Source organism: Eutrigla gurnardus (assembly GCF_963514095.1).
Source record: "Eutrigla gurnardus genome assembly, chromosome: 24".
NCBI classification, from domain to species: Eukaryota; Metazoa; Chordata; class Actinopteri; order Perciformes; family Triglidae; genus Eutrigla; species Eutrigla gurnardus.
In genome coordinates, this window is record NC_139935.1 from 2,625,935 (window position 1) to 2,644,867 (window position 18,933).

The window sequence follows — 18,933 nt, forward strand, 5'->3', positions numbered from 1 at the left end:
GTTAGCCGTGGTGTCGCTGTCGGACAAAGCGGGATTCAAGCCGCCAAAACAGCGCGAGGAGCGGACACGTGGACGGAGAATGGCCGCACGTGCCGCAGGTAAATGCGCGAGCACAGCAGGCTGCTGTTACTCCGCGCGCACCGGATATCTATTTATTAACGCCGTTGAATTCTAATATCGATGAATTAATCCAACGTAGAATATTCTTATATAATATAATAAGTATAATATATGTAAAATAAACATGAGGATATCTCTATTTAGAGATGTTTAAAATGTATTTAATTTAACTTCTTTATAATTATTTATTTGTTTACTCTTTTCTGCATTTCGTTTAATTATTTTTTGGTTTAGAGTTTTTGTTCAACGTTATTTAAAGGAATATCCTTTGAATTAGTTAATTTCAAATTAAAATGAGTCGCAGTTTTAATGGAAAAGTATTATGGAATAGTACGGGATTGTAGTAGTACTGCAGTGGGACTGTTGTAATATTGTAGTGGTACTGGGTCCGGTGGGGGACGCGGGTCTCAGCCCGACCCCCCCTCCTCTCAGTCCGGCAGCAGCGGTAGGACCGTCTTCTTCTCCCTCCGAACCCCGAAGGATTCACTCGCTCTTCTTCGCTCTTCTTCGGCGCTGCTGTGTTTCCTGCTGACGATGAAGGTGATAACGATGATCGATGAGTTTATTGGTTATGATCATAGTGATTTATGGTTTGTGTATGTGGTAGAACATCTGACTTTTATTCTGAAACTTTTTTAACCTCTGCAGGATGTTCACAAGGTTACGTGTATTATTGTTGTTATTAATAATTAATTGAATAATCAACTGGGTTTAAACGGGACATGTTGTTGCCTCCTAGTAGTTGTTGTTGTGGCCGTTGCCACGGTTACCTGAATGAGTCCTGAACTCTGCCAGACTATTAATGAGGTGAAACTCATTCATATTCAGACTCAACCAAAGTACACTGACAATGTACTTTAGAGGGTTTTCTTTACTTTTCCTCCACCACATACTCAGAAGTAGTTGAAGTACTTGTATCTATTATAATAATAATAATAATGCTACATCATTTATGAGTTACTTATCTGAAGTTTAAGATAAAAGTAGCAGTACATGAAGTCATTAAAGTGATCAACACATTATATATAATTAATATATTAATAATGTAGTTTTGTAGTTAAACCAGTGTACAAATACTCCAAAGTACTGGCATCCTAAAATGACAAAAGTCTACATATTATGAAGGTACTACCGTAGGAAGGATGGTCTGACCCCTCCCCCACCTTGTGGTCCAGTATGAAGCTGTACAGGAAGTGGTTGGTGCTCGTCCTGTTTGTGTGGCTCCTCCTCTTCCTGTCCCTGATCTGTCACTTCCTGCACCTTGGACCCTCCTCACCACCTCGGTCTAGATCCGCCACCAACGCTGGACTCGCCAGAACCGAAACCTGCTGCCTGGCCTCTGTTCAGCGGGGGGTCACGACCCTGAGACATGCTGGAGTCTTGGACCGGAGGAGGAGGACCAACTACAAGGCCAGGTCTAAGGACTACTTCCAGTTCAGGTCTATGGAGATCCTGCAGAGACTCTGGAACGGGAACCTGACCTCGGAGATGCTGAGTCCTCGTCTCCAGAAAGCCCTGAAGGTCCAGCTGAGCACAAACAAGCACCAGGTGGTGCACTGTGGGCCCAGGGAGGGGGGGCGCAGGTCCAGACTGCAGCTGTACTGTGAGCTGAAGAGGAGGACCAGGATCCGGACTGTGGACGGGACCGAGGAGCCCTTCTCCAGTCTGGGCTGGGACCAGCTGGTGCCTTCCCTGCCCCTGCAGGAGCTCCGGGCGTCGCAGTACGACCGATGTGCCGTGGTATCGTCGGCCGGAGCGGTCCTGAACTCCTTGCTGGGGAAGGAGATTGGTGAGTACCGGACCAGGGGGGTTCCGGGTCTGGGGGTCTGGAGGGTCTGGACTACACTTACAGCAGGCAGCTGAGCCCAGAAAAGGTGGTGCCTGCAGGTTTTATGGGTCACTGACCTTGAGACCCTGATGTGTTCAAACTGCCCCCCCCCCCCCCCCCTTCCTGCTGGACTCAGATTCCCATGATGCAGTTCTTCGCTTCAACGCTGCTCCCACCAGAGGCTTCGAGAGAGACGTGGGCAACAAGACCACGATCCGCATCATCAACTCCCAGGTACAGACTCCGCCCACTCCTCACCTGCACCTCCATTCTTTTAACTGTGTGTTGGTGTGTGTATATATATATATATATATAATGTATACATAAAATGTATATGTTTATGTATTTCCCCCCTCCCCCCCTCAGATCGTGGCTCGGCCCCAACATCAGTTCAGCAGCAGCTTGTTGTATCAGAACGTCACCTTGCTGGTCTGGGATCCGGCCCAGTACTCGGCCAACCTGACCAAGGTGATGATTTATTATTATGATTATTATTATCTGACATTATTGATCCGTGAGCACAACGTGGTCTTGTGGTCCTCAGTGGTTCCAGAAGCCGGACTACGACCTGTTCTCCGGCTACGTGGAGCGCCGGCGGCTCCGTCCCGAGCAGCCGTTCTACATCCTCCACCCGGAGTTCATCTGGACTCTGTGGGACCTGATCCAGGACAACTCGGAGGACCGGATCCAACCCAACCCGCCCTCGTCGGGGTTTACAGGTACCAGCTGCTCTTTAATATTTATGGCATGAACAGGAATACTATATATATTTATATTCATATATATAGTAAAAAAGGGAGACGAGGGCCAGCCGGTCACACAACTTTATTGAAACATGTTGACGACAGATGTTGGACCCGAGACCTGAGACCAGACCGGAAGCTTGTTTCTACATTGTTTTCCGTGTGTCTGTGAATGCAACGTGAGAACGAAAGAGGGGCGACTCGTCTTCACGTGCCGCGGTGACTCACGGCGACGTCACGCTCACGTCAGGGGGGGAGGGGCCGGGCGGCTCGGTGGCGGCGTGGCGTCCGGGGCGAAGGTCGCACGCTCGGCGGCTGAGCTGCAGCGCGGTGGTCTTGGAGGGCGCGGAGGACTGGGCGGTCTCTGTCAGCTGGTCTTCACAGTGGAACAGGATCCGGAAGCAGCGGGAGAACTGAGGACGAGCAGATTAGAATCGGATTTAATTCCATCGATATCGGATTCAGTCACAGAAAAGCAGGAAACATGAAACGCTTCTAAAGTTCAACAATTTTGTTTCTTCAGTTATTATAAAATGATTTTATTTTATTCCATAGAATTTCTAAATATTAACATCGAACCACAAATATCATTTCTTTAATGTATCTTTTGTGGATGTGATGATGTCACAGGTATCCTGTTGATGATGTCACTGTGCCGTGAGGTCAGCGTGTACGAGTTCATCCCGTCGGTGCGGCGGACCAACCGCTGTCATTACTACGAGCGTTACTATGACGACGCCTGCACGCTCGGAGCGTACCACCCTCTGATGTACGAGAAGCTGCTGGTCCAGAGGCTCAACCAGGGCCACCAAGACCAGCTCAGGACCAAGGGCAAGGTCACGCTGAGGGGGTTCAGGGCGGTCCAGTGTGGGACATGATCCCGGTTTAACACGGTGAGGGGGGGTTCAGGGTGGTCTGATGTGGGTCAGGTTCCTGGTTTGGACTTTGAATGAAAGTAAAGTTGATTTTCAGGTGAAAATAAAGATTTTTCCCACAAATAATCTGGTCTGTGAAAGTCTCTCGCTGCGTTCAGGAGCTGCTGGGAGATTTAAACTCCCAGCAGCTTTTAATTAAGTACATGTTAGAACACAAACACAGTGCGTTCACTGTCTGCTCACAACTGCTGTATTTATTTGTGACATGAAATTAAAGGTTAAAATAGTGTAAATAAAATGTAAATTTTCCATGTATTTCATTCTAAATTTAATTAGTGAAATTCTAAATGTCCTTTAGTTTAGATCTGTCCTCATATCTGAGCAGACAGACAGGCAGACTGGTGCAGACAGACGGGTGAACTCGCCTTCTTGTTCATGAGGATGTAGATGATGGGGTTGATGACGGTGCTGCTCTTGGCGAGGATCGATGGGACGACGGCGGCGATGGGGCTGATGGCGCCCGGCCGGCCGAAGGTGGCCATCATGGCGACGACGCCGTACGGCATCCAGCAGAGCAGGTAGCACGTCACCGTGGTGACGACCATGAACAGGATGTGGAACTCTCTGCGACGAGCCGCCGTGCGCCTGAAACGACCCACCTGGAAGACAAAGCCCAGGTGTTAAACTCCCACTGGAAGACAAAGCCCAGGTGACAACCCCCCCCCACCCCAGGGTGCAGCAGGGTGCGCCACCTGTTTGACGGCGTGGAGCAGCCGTGCGTAGCAGTACACCATGACGACCACCGGGAGGCCCAGACAGAACACAAACAGACAGATGACATAGGCGTGAGACCCGGGGGAGTCCTCGGTCCACGTCACCGAGCAGCTGGTCCCGGCCCCCTCCAGACCGTAGCTGCTCCAGCCCAGCAGGGGGGGCACCGTCCAGACCACCGAGTACAGCCACGATCCGCCCACCGCCAACAGGGGCTTCCTGTAGTCCAGCACCTGCTTGTTGTAGACCATCAGGGTGCTGTAGCGGTCGTAGGACAGGACCGCCAGAGAGACCAGAGACACGATGCCTGGTGGAGACAGGAGGACGGACTAGTTAGAGACACGAGTCATGGAGACAGGAGGGCGGACTAGTTGGAGACAGGAGGACACGGAGACAGGGGGGTGGACTAGTTAGAGACAGGAGAACACGGAGACGGGGACATGGAGACTGGAGGATGGACTAGTTAGAGACCAGAGACATGGAGATGGGAGGACATGCAGACGGGGACTCGGAGACAGGTGGACGGACTAGTCAGAGACCAGAGATACAGAGACGAGGACATGGAGACAGGAGGACACAGAGACGGGAGGACCGACTAGTTGGAGACCAGAGACATGGAGATAGGAGGTAATGGAGACGGAGACAGGTGGACAGACTAGTTAGAGACCAGAGACACAGAGACAAGGACACGGAGACAGGGGGACACAGAGACAGGAGGACACCGAGACGGGAGGACGGACAAGTTGGAGACCACATGACAACGAGGGGACATGGGGGCCTCCTAGTCCGTCCTGGTCCGTCCTGGTCCTCGGCGCTCACCGAAGCAGGAGTTGACGAAGCCGTACCACATGCAGCCGTGGCGGCCGTACAGCCAGCGGCTGCGCAGGCTGGACGCGAAGCTGAGCGTCGTGCCGCAGACGCAGACCAGCAGGTCGCTGACGCTGATGTTGAGCAGCAGCATGTTGACGGGGGTCCTCAGAGTCTTGAAGCGGCAGAACAGGACCAGGACCAGCAGGTTGTTGAGGAAGCCGAACACCATGATGCAGCCCAGGAACACCGAGACCACGCGGTGGCCGCCGCGCGACAGACGCTCGTGCGGCGTGTCGCTCCAGTCCTGCTCCAGAGAGGACAGGAGTTCACTCAGGTCGGACGTCCGGTTGACGTCGCTCACTTCGGAGAACATGGCGCGCTGCCGCTCGCGCGCTGCTTCTCCTGACGGCGCGTAAAGTTGCTCCGCTCCGTTTTACGCGCGGAGCGGATCGATCAGCGACGCGTGCTGAAGAGGGACCGCGTCCTGCAGCGACGCGCCGCCGCTTCTGTCTGCCGCATCCTCACGCCGCTGCAGCGACGGCACCGCGCCGCCCACACGGATCGATAACGGTATCGGCGATCTGCCTTTTCTCGGTACTTCCTGCGTCTTCACGCGCAGCCGAACTGACGCTCTGCTGCGCGCGCTCCGCTTTAAGTACGCGGACCGGCCGAGCACGTGACCTGATCCACCGACGTTGACCAGTTTTAATGTTGAACTACTGAAATAAGTAACAACACAGTGACGTCATGAGACCCCCATCAGACCTGTGGTATAAGTATTGTGTGCATCACTATAAACAAACACAAGTAAATAAACGGTGTTTGGTGTCAAACCGCCGGCGGCTTGGAGACGATGTCTTCTCTTCACACCACCCGACTTATTTTTGTTTCTGCCTCCGGAGCTCAGCAGGACTCACTTGGACTCGCTCCTCCTGGCCCCTGATTGGCTGCCGACGCTGCGAGGTGGCGACAGATGGGGACGGATGACTGCGGCGGCAAAGGTCACACAGGTCAAAACTGTCAAAGTCAATCAGGAAATAACACAAAAAGAGACTGATATGTGGACTGATCCACCACCTGGTCCGGACAGACCTGGACCCGGTCTGCTTGTCTAGATGGTAGGACCTGGTCTGAAGTGGACCTGAAACGGCCTCAAAGACAGACCAGATGGAGGACCTCAGAGAAGGAGAGATGGCCCCCGAAGGGACCAGACAAAAGGTGGGACCTGGTCTCAGGTGGAACCTGATCCAGAAGCCTATTGTCTCTTGGTGTGAAGAGAAAATCTCGGCTTTCGTTGACTTGTTGAACCTCAGGAACTGGAACCTCGGTGACATCACATCCTGAAGGTCGCGTTTCCTCTGACATCACCTCCTGGGAGTCCGACCGCAGGGCTCCTGTGACCCCTCCCGATGCCCGTGACCCCTCCCGATGCCCGTGACCCCGCCCATCCGCTCCCTAACCAACACAACCAGAAGCCGTGGTGTGGATTTTCAGAATAAGAGTGTCCGGCTGGGTGAAGGTCGGACTGCCTGCAGCCCCTCAGGCTTCATCAGCTCAGATCAGCTTCTTAATCCCGATGTTGTTTTGTCGGCCAGCTGAGGCGCCGCTCGCCACAGGAAGTGTGAAGACGCAGTGTGATCCTGCTGCGGGCTGATCTGAGAGCAGCTTGCAGGACGAAGACTCTCAGCAGGGGACGCCTCGTCATCGTTCTGCTGATATACTAATGAATTAATCTACTTGTCATGTAATAAGAACCACTTGATGGATTTTTATTCCCTCATTCTGGGAAAGATGAACCAGTGTGGGCAGAGTTGTTTTGATTCATTGGGTTCATACCACCCCCTTTCTGTATCTCTCAGCTGAATCATGTGAGAAAGACGCCACACACTCGCTGTACATTGGTGCTTTTATTCTGAAAAGAGACAGTGCGTAGTGATACATGACAGAGGGAAGAAGTAAATGACAATTATTTGACCTCTACCAACATGAAAGATGACATAACTGTGATCAGGAAAAAAAACGGATCAGGTGTTCGGGTTCATACCCGTGGTCTCCATATGAGCCGCCACATGGTTAAATCACATAAAGGTGAATCATGGTTACAAAGCACTTGCATGATTATGTGGATGATATCACAAAGAGCTCAGCAGAGATAGTTCCAACATGATGATCAGACTGTTGAGTGTCGGCATGTGAGACACGAGTTCACAGCATGCTTCTTATAAAAGCTTATAACGAAGGCCTGATACAGATCCGTGTTAGGGTGCCTTCCTGAATACGATAGGATGGTTATGGTTATGAGCAGGGGCGGATCTAGAAAAATATGTATGGGGTGGCGAGAGGGGGGCAGGAATTTTTGAGGGGTGGCAACATATGGCAGACGTGTATATATACTGAATTTACTCACAGTTATCACAGTTTGATGAGAAATAGTATGTACACACTACATAAGGGCACAGGCTGCCATTTACATTACATTTATGCTCTCTCTCCTCCATATCTTGACCGCTGTGGTGTTCTCCCACCTCCTCCTGTCCCTGGTCGCCTTGGCCTTGTATTCTATCTCTGTCACCTTTCTGTTGCCCTTCTCTCTCTCCTTCCACCTCTTCTCTCTATCCTTCCACCTCTTCTCTCTCTCCTTCCACCTCTTCTCTCTCTCCTTCCACCTCTTCTCTCTCTCCTTCCACCTCATCTCCTCCGTCTACCTTGCTCAGATCATTTTCTATTTTTCTCTCCTTTTTCTTTGGTGAGAAAAAACTAAATATTATTATTATTATTTCATTTTGTGATACATAGTTAATCAGTTTTTAAGCTCTTTCCTCGTGACTCCTGGCTCATGGTACGTGTCCACAGGGGTGATTTTAAACGCGAATGGACGCGCCGCTTCCCAGTATTGCACGCTTGGTGGGCGGCCACTAGAGGATGATTGACAGGCCCTCTCCTATATACAATCACGCGTACACTTCATGGCTGCACCTGATTGGACGATCGCTTTCACAGCTGTCCTCTCTGCTCCGGAGTTCACGCAGACCAACATGGCGGCTCGTTTGGAAACGTTCTCTTATTCTACGAAAATAGTTCACCGGAAGGTGTTTCTGAAAACATTTTAAGCGAGAAATAAGCTATGCAGTTGCTGAATCTGTCTTTATTTTAGATCCACAACATTCAGTTTAGAAGATTTTCGCGAGCGTTTGTGAGGCGGCGAGTCGAGCCCGGCGCCTCTGATGAGGCCGACTGCATTCACTGCAGTCGGACATTGGAAATTTGCGCTCGTAAATGTCAAATTGGACATAACTTTTCTTTGAATTCGTTGCTGCAAACTGGGGTGGCAGCAGGGGTGGCAAGGCTTTCTTTTAGGGTGGCATTTGCCACCCTATGCCACCCCGGTAGATCCGCCCCTGCTTATAACGAAGGCCTGACACAGATCCGTGTTAGGGTGCCTTCCTGAATACGATAGGATGGTTATGGTTATGAGGAGTTTAGCTTTTATAATCATGTCAGCAATCATTAAATCCTCTGCTTGGTGGTTTTTGGATTGATTTAACTTTAACTGATCCACGCAGGCGACGAGTGAAAGCCCCTCAGACCTAAAGTGAACACAGAGACACCGAGGATCCAGACCTGGACCCAAACCCAAAGCCAGGATAAAGAGGTTCAGTGAACGTGGTTTGGAAGGTGAGGAGGTGGATCGCTGTCTTAGAGGAGACACTGTAGAAGGACAGAGTGCCAGCAGGACAGTCCAGATACACCGCTACCCTGTGACGGGAGGAGGGGGAGCAGGAGGAGGAGGAGGTGGTACGTTTTTCTTGGTGGTTGTGCCAGCCAGAGTAACGACCGTTGGAGCAGCTCAGACTCCAGGACTGGTCATTCCATCCAAACCAGCAGTCGGCTCGGTCCCCCGTCCTTCTGAGTCCTCTGTAACTCACCGATATTTCAACTTTTCCTGTGTACTCCACCTCCCAGTAACAGCGACCAGTCAAACCATTGGAACACAGCAGCTGAAACCAGTGGGCGAACCTGTCCGGATGATCGGGATACGACTGAGGCTCCTTCACCTGCGAGGCCGTCCTGTTGTTGTCGGACAGTGCGATGTGTCTGTGTGTTGTGTTTGTGTCAAACGTGAGTTCGCAGGAATCTGGTGGAGACAGCTGCAGTTATTCACGTGTTGACTTTGATGATGACATCAGAGATTTGAGTGTGTGATGTCACGTGTTCTGCTTTGTATTCATGAATCGAATGAGAAGCACACTTACATTTCCACAGACCGGGTCTCAACCATCGCACTCCACCAGGCGCCGTCCTGAAAAGAAGAAGGGGGTGAGACCGGCACTTCCTCCGTCAGCACGCAAACATGGCCACAAGGGGGTCGGTCACCTGACAAGTGTCAACCGCCGCTACACATCCTCATACCTGAGAGTGTCCAGTCTCCAGTGTGGACCCTCCAGTCCAGCACGCAGCAGCATCTCTCCCGAGTCTCCTGGGTGGTTGTAGCTCAGGTCCAGCTCTCTCAGACAGGAGGGGTTGGAGTTCAGCGCCGAGGCCAGGCAGGCGCAGCCTTCCTCGGTGATCAGGCACCCCGACAGACTGGAGACACGAGGCAACAAGCAGCAATCAACACGTGGTACAGGTTTCATGACTTCTTTGTTATCAGGTCCAGATTGTTCTAAATCTAGAAATTGTAGCACAATAGGAACTTTAAAGGTCCTTTGACAAATCCTGGGAGGAGACGTCATCCGAAACAGGTCGGTGGTTTATGGTCTCAGGTAAATCAGATCAGAATCGTCATCAGTTGACTGCGTAAAGGAAGCCTGACCTGAGAGTTTCCAGGTTACAATGTGGACTCCCCAGACCAGCAGACAGAAGCTTCACTCCTGAATCCAGCAGGTTGTTGTCTCTCAGGTCCAGGTCTCTGAGACTGCAGGACGGGGAGCTGAGGACCGAGGCCAGAGCTGCACAGCTTCTCTCCGAGAGGTTACACCGCCGTAGTCTGGAGAGGAAAGCGTGAAGACAGATTCTGTGTCAAATGTTTGCTGCCGCTGTTTCAAAACTCTTGTCCCCATAACCTCTAAACATTGAGAGGACTACGCCGATCATCTGACCTGAGAGTTTCCAGGTTACAATGTGGACTCCCCAGACCAGCAGACAGAAGCTTCACTCCTGAATCCTTCAGGTTGTTGTCACTCAGGTCCAGCTCTCTCAGGCTGCAGGACGGGGAGCTGAGGACCGAGGACAGAGCTTCACAGCTTCTCTCCGAGAGCTCACAGCTACTCAGGCTGGAGAGACAACCAGAAGGAAATACATTATTTGTGTTGAAAGAAAGCAGCAGCATTTCTGGATAAAGCAATCCTACTTACAGAGCTTTCTTGGAGGCTTTGACCACCGGCAGCAGTCTCCAGAGAGCCTCCTCTGAATCACAATATTCCCTCAGGTCAAACGTGTCCAGATGTTTCTCTGATGACAGTAAGATGAAAGTCAGAGCTGACCACTGAGCAGGAGACAGACAATGTCTGGACAGACTTCCTGAACTCAGGGACTGTTGGATCTCGTCCACCAGAGACCGATCATTCAGCTCATTCAGGCAGTGGAACAGATTAATGCTTCTCTCTGTAGGGAGAACCTCCTCGTTGATCTTCTCCTTGATGTACTCGACCGTTTTGGTCTCCGAGTTGCTTCCTCTCCGTGTCAGCAGGCCCTGTAGGTGTTTCTGATTGGTCTCGAGTGACAGACCCAGGAGGAAGCGGAGGAACAAGTCCAGGTGTCCGTTGGGACTCTGCAAGGCCTTGTCCACGGCACTCTGGTAGAGATGTTTTGGTTTAGGTTTGTCTGTGAAGAACCACCGGTGGGTTGTTTGTTCTTCTGCCAGCAGGTTGACGCCGGAGTTAAAGTACATCTGATGGACATGAAGCGCAGCCAGAAACTCCTGAACACTCAGATGGACGAAGCAGAAGACCTGGTCCTGGTACAGTCCTCTCTCCTCTCTGAAGATCTGTGTGAACACTCCTGAGTACACCGAGGCCGCTCTGATATCGATGCCACACTCTGTCAGGTCTGGTTCATAGAAGATCAGGTTTCCTTTCTGCAGCTGCTCAAAAGCCAGTTTTGCCAGAGACATAATCATCTTCCCGGTCTCTGGACTCCAGTTTGGATACGTCTCAGCTCCTCCATCATACTTGATGTTCTTCAGTTTGGACTGAACCACCAGGAAGTGGATGTACATGTCGGTCAGGGTCTTGGGCAGCTCCCCTCCCTCCCTGGTCTTCAACACGTCCTCCAGAACTGTAGCAGTGATCCAGCAGAAGACCGGGATGTGGCACATGATGTGGAGGCTCCGTGAGGTCTTGATGTGGGCCATGATCCTGTTGGCCTGCTTCTCGTCTCTGAACCTCTTCCTGAAGTAGTCCTCCTTCTGTGGGTCAGTGAACCCTCTGACCTCTGTCACCATGTCAACACACCCAGGAGGGATCTGATTGGCTGCTGCAGGTCTTGTGGTGATCCAGAGGCGAGCAGACGGAAGCAGTTCCCCCCTGATGAGGTTTGTCAGCAGCACATCCACCGAGGTGGACTCTGTAACATCAGTCAGGATCTTGTTGTTGTGGAAGTCCAGAGGAAGTCGACACTCGTCCAGACCGTCAAAGATGAACACAACCTGGAACTCTTCAAACCTGCAGATTCCTTTGGTTTCGGTGAAGAAGTGATGAAGGAGTTCCACCAAGCTGAACTTCTTCTCTTTCAGCAGGTTCAGCTCTCTGAAAGTGAATGGAAACGTGAACTGTATGTCCTGGTTGGCTTTGTCTTCAGCCCAGTCCAGAGTGAACTTCTGTGTTAACACTGTTTTCCCGATGCCAGCCACTCCCTTTGTCATCACTGTTCTGATTGGTTCATCCGTTCCAGGTGAGCCTTTAAAGATGTCTTCTTGTCTGATGGTTGTTTCTGGTCTGTCTGGTTTCCTGGATGCCGTTTCAATCTGTCTGACCTCATGTTGGTCATTGACCTCTGCAGTCCCTCCCTCGGTGACGTGGAGCTCCGTGTAGACCTGATTCAGGAGGGTTGGGTTTCCTGCTCTAGTGATGCCCTCAAACAAACACTGGAACTTCTTCTTCAGGTTAGATTTGAGTTTACGCTGACAGACTCGAGAATGACTTCCTGAATGAACACAAAGCAAGTACCAATAAGTGATTTAAAAAGAAAACATTCCCCGTCCATCTCTGAACAAACACAGAGAACTCCTCTTACTGCTCTGCAGACAGTCAGCCAGCTCCTCCTGCTCCATGCTCCTCAGGAAGTTCCGCGCGATCTTCAGAAACGCCTTGTGGCTGCTCCTCCGCTCTTCATCCTCACCGTCCAACACCTCCTCATCCCCCCTCAGACTTTCTGAGCATTCTGGGTAATCTGGACTCAGAACCTTCTGGACCACCTTCAGCTCGTTCTTCACAAAAGCGACGATGTTCTCCTCCAGCAGCTGGAACATGAATGACACAATCAAACTACAATCATGGAACCAAACGTTAAATCCACGTTGGACGGACGGACCATCAACGGGTCATCAAGGTGTGCAGCGTGGAGATGATTGTGAAGTTTGTACAGACCATAATTATGGAGTCCAGGTGTGTTTGATGCTCCTGGGCTGACTGAGCTCTGGGAACCTCTGCACTCCCAGGGTCCCTGTGGAGAAACGATGAAGACATCATGTCTGTCCATGCAGAGACACCATAAGGTAAAAGTGTTGATCATCCAATCAGGTGGTTTAAACGGGCCTTGAAGTGGTCTTAGTTCTGCTCATCCCACAGCCCATTCTATGGGTTCCCTGTACCGGTTCAGTCGGTCTAGTTGAGTCCCTTCAGGAGGAGGTTGGGTTCAGGAGGACGCCGACTTACTTTGGGAGAAGGTCTCCTTTGAAAAGTAATGGAGACTCCATTGAGTAGTCGCTCTTCATGGACACACAGCTGGGTCCAGGTCCAGGTTCATTCGAGTCCTGTTCCTGGATGATCCTGTTAGACAGAGAAGAAGACCACCAGAGGGGGAATTCAGTTTCTAATCTTCTCTTATAAACATTTACAGTTACATGTCACTCAATACTTCAGTTACTCTAGAGTAACTGAAGTATTAAGTGTTGCTGACTTACTTTGGGAGAATGCCTCCTCTGAAAAGTAATGGAGGCTCCATTGAGTAGTCGCTCTTCAAGGACACACAGCTGGGTCCAGGTCCAGGTTCATTCGAGTCCTGTTCCTGGATGATCCTGTTAGAATATTAGAGAAGAAGACCACCAGAGGGGGAATTCAGTTTCTGTCTATTTTAAACATTTACAGTTACATGTCACTCAATACTTCAGTTACTCTAGAGTTAGGTTAAGTGTTGCTGACTTACTTTGGGAGAATGCCTCCTCTGAAAAGTAATGGAGGCTCCATTGAGTAGTCGCTCTTCATGGACACACAGCTGGGTCCAGGTCCAGGTGGTCCAGGTCCAGGTGGTCCAGGTCCAGGTCCTGGTGGTCCAGGTCCAGGTTTATCCATGGCAAACAGGAGCTGCTTACAGAAAATTCAGCATCCTTTTAATGCAGATTATTTGACTACATGTAAACAGACTAAAACATGAAGTTGTGGTCCACAGCGAACTGACTATGAATCCTTGCAAACATTAGTCCATCCCCCAAAGCATTATGGGAGCTGTAGTCCCAAAACTCAAGGACATGATTATCCCCCCAAATAGTAAAAGACTTTTTAATCTCTTGTGGATGTATAAATGTCAACATGGTTCTTATATTCCTGAAACACTGACACTCCTCTAGATCTACACATTTAACAACCTGCAGAAATAAAGCCAAAGCTATTTTTAATGGGAAGACTGAACTAGTCTAGATAGATCAATACCTCAACAGGATCAGTTGAGGTTTCAGATGAATCAGTAGCAAATGAGATGATGGTTTGTGCTTTTAGTTGCACCAAAGTTTAATGAACAAAAACAAACCCCCACATTCAGAAACGGGAATTGTACAAATTCCTGTTATCTATTAATATATAATATGTAATACACAATAAACATGACGCAGTTTGTTTTTGCACCTGCAGGTGGCGCTACGTCACTTGTAACTTTAACTTTGTTTTGTTGTCGTCGCGTGTACTTTTTTTTTGCCACAGCGTCCGTGAATGCAGCACGAGTTCAGGGTTTCCCCCACCTCCAACCCAGCGTGATGACGTCGGCGACAGACGCTACCCTCTTCCTCATCCAGTGACGCAGTTACATACTTTGTAAATATACTTTGTAAATATACAACTATAAAGTTTTCCCCTTTGTTGACTGCTTTTATCGGTTCCCGCCGCATCTCAGTGTGATGTAAATAAATAAATATTGTTCCTCGTCGCGTCACGTTGTTCTAGAAGTTTTCTGGTTGACGCCCGTGAGAAAGTGAAAGTATAATTTTTAAGAAGAAATAAAACATGAACGACACTAATGGAAGCTTCTTCTCGCGTCGCTCCGCTGTCGGTTACCCTCCTGACCGTCACTACGGCGGGTCGTGACGGTGACGGAGCTCCACCGGTGAAGCGGCGCCGCCACCAGCCGTGTCTCGGTGCTCGGACGGTCAGGAGGGTAACCGGAGAGAGCAGCCGAGGGGCCGCGGGCCGACGGAGGCTCCTGAAGGCACCACTTCGGGTTTCTTACCCGGTAATAACGGCTTCACACCGGCTCCGTGTTCACACCGACGCGGACAGACGCCGGTTCCCGTAGTTTCTAGCGGTTAAATATCGTTTAAAAGTGTAAAACTCGGTACAAAACTTACACACGTCACCGCGCGGCACCACTGGAGGAAGGATAGGGCCGTGCGCAAAAGCAGGAAGCAGCCGGGGGCGCGAGGCGCGCGACCGTTTCCACAAGCGAACCGAAACCTTCCCCGTTTGGACCGGGGCCAGGACCAGAACCAGAACCCGGATCAGGGGGATCACTGGAGGTACTGTAGGACCCGTGGAGTTGGATCAGTGTGTCAGAGGAGACCCTGTAGCGGGTCAGTCCACATAGACCTTACGAGTACTTCTACTGCAGCAGGGTATTCAGAGCAGTACTCTACTTGTAGTGGAGGATCTCAGTGCAGTATTAGTACTTAGTAATAATATATGTATTATAAAGTTACTAAGTAGTCGTGAGTACTTTTGCTTGTGATACTTGACGTCCGTCCTCGTCTGTCAAACAGACGCTTTTCTCAGGTGACCCTGAACGCGTCGCAGCTCAACGTTTGGCTGTTTTGGGTGCAGAGTCCTCCTTACACATACATATAATAAAATATACATAAACATATAAACATGTACATGTTTATATGTGTATATGTGAGCCTGACTGGTCTTGGACCTGGGGCCCTGGTCTTAGTGCAGCTGGGTTTCTAATCTCTGTTATCAGTCATTTCTATTTATACACAAACACACTTCATCAGTCTGTCTGTCACCGCGTCACGTTCACAAGACCTGGCGTTTAATTTATTACATCAAAAATATATATATGTATAAATAATAATGAAATATAAATAAAAATGTACACATTTATATTAATTTAATATAAATGTGTCTGCCTTCAGTCAGTGTTGTGGAGGTCACAGAGTTCGGAATCCAGTTCCCTCTTTCCTTTGTCAGCCCGTCTAATTCCAGACCGGATCTGGTTACTGATCCACTTTGAGTCCCTGATCTCACATCACACTTCACCATCTTTGTGTCAACTTAAAATATTTCAGATAAACTTTAGTTCCTGAAGGTGACTCAGTGGTTACGGCTGATAGCAGGTCCCGTCTGCTACCCAGCATGCCTCAGTGCAGCTGGGTCACCCTCTGAAACATGACACACACACACACACACACACACACACACACACACACACACACACACACACACACACTCAACTATTCTCGTCCACTCAGAGAAAATAGCCTCCGTTTACACCAACAGACGACTAAGTAAGGCCAGGAGGCGTTCACTGACCCCGGTAAATATAGGCGAACATGTGCACCGCTAAATCCAGACTCTGTTTGAAGCCGGGAGAGTCCCTGGGAAATAACAAGGACGAGGCAAAGTCAACAATAAAACTTTATTCACACCTTCACAACAACGTTACAGCAGTCTGAACTTACAAAGAATAAATAAGAACCCTCTCGAGACTAGACTTAGTCTAGACTTGAACCACGAGGGAAAACATCCAACAATAGAAAAGTATAAAAAGTGAAGTACAAAATATTGCACGACTCCGTTTCCTCCACGAGAACCTGAAGTTTGTGAGAAAGCAGCTTCCTCCTGATCTGACTTTGTCCGATCAGAGTCTTCTCTCACTGTGGGTGCTCTCTGCCGGCCTCCGGTCCTTCCCCCAGTCCTCCCTCCGGTCCTTCCCCCAGTCCTCCCGCCGGTCCTTCCCCCAGGCCTCCCCATCTGAAGTCCATGGTGGCGAGCAGCAGCTCGGCCGGCTGTGTGTCCACGATCAGGTGGTCCATGCTCTCGTAGCCCGGCTCGGGTCTCTGCAGCTGGGCGGCCCTGGCCGCCTGCTGGGCCTCCTCTTGCAGCTGCTTGGCGGAGAGCAGGAACTCGGCAGCGCTGCTGGTCTGCACAGCCTGCGCCAGCTTCTCCTGTAGTTGGTTGCTGAGCTGCAGCTGCTGCCGGTACTGGTCTGCCAGGGTTCGTAGCGATGACACCTTGCTCTGCTCCTCCTGGTCGATCTGCTCCAGGAGCTGGCCCTTGCGCTCCTCCAGGGTGGCGTACAGCAGGTCGAAGCTCTCGCCCAGACGCCTCCTCTGCAGCTCCCCGTTGTCCTGGATCCGTTGGCAGGCCTCGTCCATCTGCGCCACGGCGGCCTGGACGCCGGCGTTCCCCGCCACCAGCAGCTCCACGGCGGAGCGCAGCTCGCCCTTCTGGCTCTGGTAGACGGCGCTCAGCGGCGACACCTCACAGTCCTTGTGCTGCCCGAACACCTTGCACATGGAGCAGGTGGGCGTCTGGCAGCTGACGCAGTAGATGTTGATGTGCTCGTCCTGGTGCTCCTCGCACCGGGGCTCTTTGCAGTCTTTGTCCTTCAGCGGCGGCTCCTCGCCGTCGCCCCCCTTGCTCTCCTCCTGCTGCTTGTAGATGTCGATGATGTTCTCCACCAGCAGGTTCCTCTGCAACCCGTACACGCCGTGCCGGTCCAGGACCACCTCGAAGCGGCAGGTGGGGCAGCGGAAGGTCCCCCCGGAGTAGTGGTAGGGGTTCTTGGACTCGTAGAGGTCGTTGGCGCAGCCGCGGCACAGGTTGTGCTGGCAGGGCAGGATCACCACCGGCTTGGTGAAGGTGTCGAGGCAGATCGGGCAGCTGAGCTGCTTCTCTAGATTCTCCATGGTGCTGACAGGACGCACCACCTGACCCGTCTGGATGTCCATCGTCTTCTTGTGGTCTCTCTGGGTCTCTGTGGCTTATTTCAGTCTGCCGGCGTCTGGAGCCCCCTGGCCTTTATACCCTGAGAGGGACACCCGACCCCCCCCCCCCCCGGCCGGCTGTTTGTCACCCTGAATCGGAAATAGACCCAGCAGCCCCTCCTGCTGCGGCACGAGCCTTACTGAGGACCAGACACCGCCCCCCCCCCCCCCCCCCCCCCCCCAACGCCGCCCCCCAGACCAGAGAGCCCTCCAAAGCTAACATGTTGCATGAAGTCCGTCACATGTTGGGTCCCGTCTGACCGATTGATACGTTCAGATTCATTGATCCCGTCTCTTCAACATAAACGGGAGATACAAATCCAAACGGATAAACACTGAACTATAAATGAGTCCAGACTGTTTGACCTTTGACCCCAAATACTGTGTGTGTGTGTGTGTGTTACACAACAGCAGCAGTGTGTCAGTAAACAGTCAGTCATGTGGACTCTGGAGACCAGCAGCTTGTGCAACAAATTCATGGAAAACTGCAGAGTCATAAATGTCTGAAGAATAACAACAACAGCGTCTGAGCAACACCAACAACGTCTGAAGAACAACAACAACAACAACGTCTGAAGAACAACAACAACAACAACGTCTGAAGAACAACAACACCAACAACGTCTGAAGAGCAACAACAACAACAACGTCTGAAGAGCAACAACAACAACATCTGAAGAGCAACAACAACAACATCTGAAGAGCAACAACAACAACAACATCTGAAGAACAACAACACCAACAACGTCTGAAGAACAACAACAATGTCAACATAACGATAGTCTCCACTAATAATAATAATCAGGAGAATCTGATTCTACAGCGGCGTGTATTCCTACAGTTCCCACAATTCACCTGGGCGGTGTCTGAACAGGACGTTCACAGCGTCGGGTTTCAGCTCTGAAACATGCTGAGGACATAACTGACACCTAAAGGGCTACACATGACCTTTGACTTCCACAGTACACACACACACACAACCACACAAACACGAGGAGCTTCCCTGATGTTTACTGTCTCACTGTTTCCGTTAAATATTTAAAGAATGGAAATAATTAAACGTCTGAAGCTCGTCAGCGCTGTTGAATCAACCTTTTTGCCGGTGAAGTTCTGCACAGATGATCACCAACGTACAGTTCACAGACTCACACTGACTCTTAATACACAGATGCAGTGTGACGCTTCAGCCACCAGGTGGCAGACTTCAGAGCCCAGACTTCAGAGTACTAATACATCAACTAAAGATAAACACAAGTACTTATACATAAAGTAAAAATAATAATATTTAAAAAAATAAAAAGTCCTTTGATAAAAGTACAAATACATAAACTAAAAATCAAGGTACTAATACAACAATATGAAAGTACTCAC

General features: G+C 50.5%; 3 protein-coding genes and 1 pseudogene across 10 annotated transcripts; 1 reads left to right on the top strand and 3 right to left on the bottom strand.

The window, feature by feature from the left end:
- Nucleotides 1–420: 420 nt before the first annotated feature.
- Nucleotides 421–3,675, top strand: LOC311010173 (beta-galactoside alpha-2,6-sialyltransferase 2-like). 2 transcript variants are annotated; one of them, XM_084004750.1, is made up of 6 exons: nucleotides 421–660; nucleotides 1,296–1,909; nucleotides 2,085–2,182; nucleotides 2,315–2,416; nucleotides 2,493–2,667; nucleotides 3,322–3,675. In XM_084004750.1, the coding sequence occupies exons 2-6, from the start codon at nucleotides 1,297–1,299 to the stop codon at nucleotides 3,567–3,569; spliced, it is 1,236 nt and encodes a 411-aa protein (XP_083860876.1). In that variant the 5' UTR covers nucleotides 421–660; nucleotide 1,296; the 3' UTR covers nucleotides 3,570–3,675. The 2 variants fall into 2 exon arrangements, with proteins under 2 accessions (XP_083860876.1, XP_083860877.1); XM_084004751.1 differs by having other exon boundaries at nucleotides 422–660; nucleotides 1,410–1,909.
- LOC311010185 (pinopsin-like) lies at nucleotides 2,676–5,856 on the bottom strand. Its single transcript, XM_084004763.1, has 4 exons — nucleotides 5,157–5,856; nucleotides 4,319–4,644; nucleotides 3,992–4,225; nucleotides 2,676–3,104 (listed from the first exon to the last, which is right to left on the bottom strand). The coding sequence occupies exons 1-4, from the start codon at nucleotides 5,518–5,520 to the stop codon at nucleotides 2,916–2,918; spliced, it is 1,113 nt and encodes a 370-aa protein (XP_083860889.1). The 5' UTR covers nucleotides 5,521–5,856; the 3' UTR covers nucleotides 2,676–2,915.
- A 1,183-nt stretch (nucleotides 5,857–7,039) lies between these two features.
- On the bottom strand, nucleotides 7,040–15,051 carry LOC311010163 (NLR family CARD domain-containing protein 3-like). Of its 6 annotated transcripts, none has more exons than XM_084004719.1 (12): nucleotides 14,923–15,051; nucleotides 13,512–13,669; nucleotides 13,270–13,383; nucleotides 13,022–13,135; nucleotides 12,734–12,809; nucleotides 12,381–12,606; nucleotides 10,502–12,290; nucleotides 10,247–10,420; nucleotides 9,961–10,134; nucleotides 9,558–9,731; nucleotides 9,401–9,447; nucleotides 7,040–9,282 (listed from the first exon to the last, which is right to left on the bottom strand). In XM_084004719.1, exons 2-12 carry the CDS (start codon nucleotides 13,655–13,657, stop codon nucleotides 8,735–8,737), a joined length of 3,582 nt encoding a protein of 1,193 aa, XP_083860845.1. In that variant the 5' UTR covers nucleotides 13,658–13,669; nucleotides 14,923–15,051; the 3' UTR covers nucleotides 7,040–8,734. The 6 variants fall into 6 exon arrangements, with proteins under 6 accessions (XP_083860845.1, XP_083860849.1, XP_083860844.1 ...); XM_084004723.1 differs by having other exon boundaries at nucleotides 14,914–15,048; XM_084004718.1 differs by having other exon boundaries at nucleotides 14,805–14,957.
- Nucleotides 15,052–16,197: 1,146 nt separating this feature from the next.
- Nucleotides 16,198–17,584, bottom strand: LOC311010177 (tripartite motif-containing protein 54 pseudogene; annotated as a pseudogene). Its single transcript has one exon. The product of its transcript is annotated as a tripartite motif-containing protein 54 pseudogene (transcript).
- Between the last annotated feature and the right edge of the window lie 1,349 nt (nucleotides 17,585–18,933).

What these genes read in the sequence shown, in the direction of transcription:
- LOC311010173 (XM_084004750.1), top strand. Translation starts at nt 1,297, where the DNA reads ATGAAGCTGTACAGGAAGTGGTTGGTGCTCGTCCTGTTTGTGTGGCTC. An exon ending in CTTGCTGGGGAAGGAGATTG is followed by an intron (nt 1,910 to 2,084) that starts GTGAGTACCGGA and finishes TGCTGGACTCAG; the next exon opens with ATTCCCATGATGCAGTTCTT. An exon ending in TCCGCATCATCAACTCCCAG is followed by an intron (nt 2,183 to 2,314) that starts GTACAGACTCCG and finishes TCCCCCCCTCAG; the next exon opens with ATCGTGGCTCGGCCCCAACA.
- LOC311010185 (XM_084004763.1), bottom strand. Translation starts at nt 5,520, where the DNA reads ATGTTCTCCGAAGTGAGCGACGTCAACCGGACGTCCGACCTGAGTGAA. An exon ending in CTTCGTCAACTCCTGCTTCG is followed by an intron (nt 4,645 to 5,156) that starts GTGAGCGCCGAG and finishes TGTCTCCACCAG; the next exon opens with GCATCGTGTCTCTGGTCTCT. An exon ending in ACATCCTCATGAACAAGAAG is followed by an intron (nt 3,105 to 3,991) that starts GCGAGTTCACCC and finishes GCTCGTCCTCAG; the next exon opens with TTCTCCCGCTGCTTCCGGAT.
- LOC311010163 (XM_084004719.1), bottom strand. Translation starts at nt 13,657, where the DNA reads ATGGATAAACCTGGACCTGGACCACCAGGACCTGGACCTGGACCACCT. An exon ending in TGTAACCTGGAAACTCTCAG is followed by an intron (nt 10,135 to 10,246) that starts GTCAGATGATCG and finishes TTTCCTCTCCAG; the next exon opens with ACTACGGCGGTGTAACCTCT. An exon ending in TGTAACCTGGAAACTCTCAG is followed by an intron (nt 9,732 to 9,960) that starts GTCAGGCTTCCT and finishes TCGTGTCTCCAG; the next exon opens with TCTGTCGGGGTGCCTGATCA.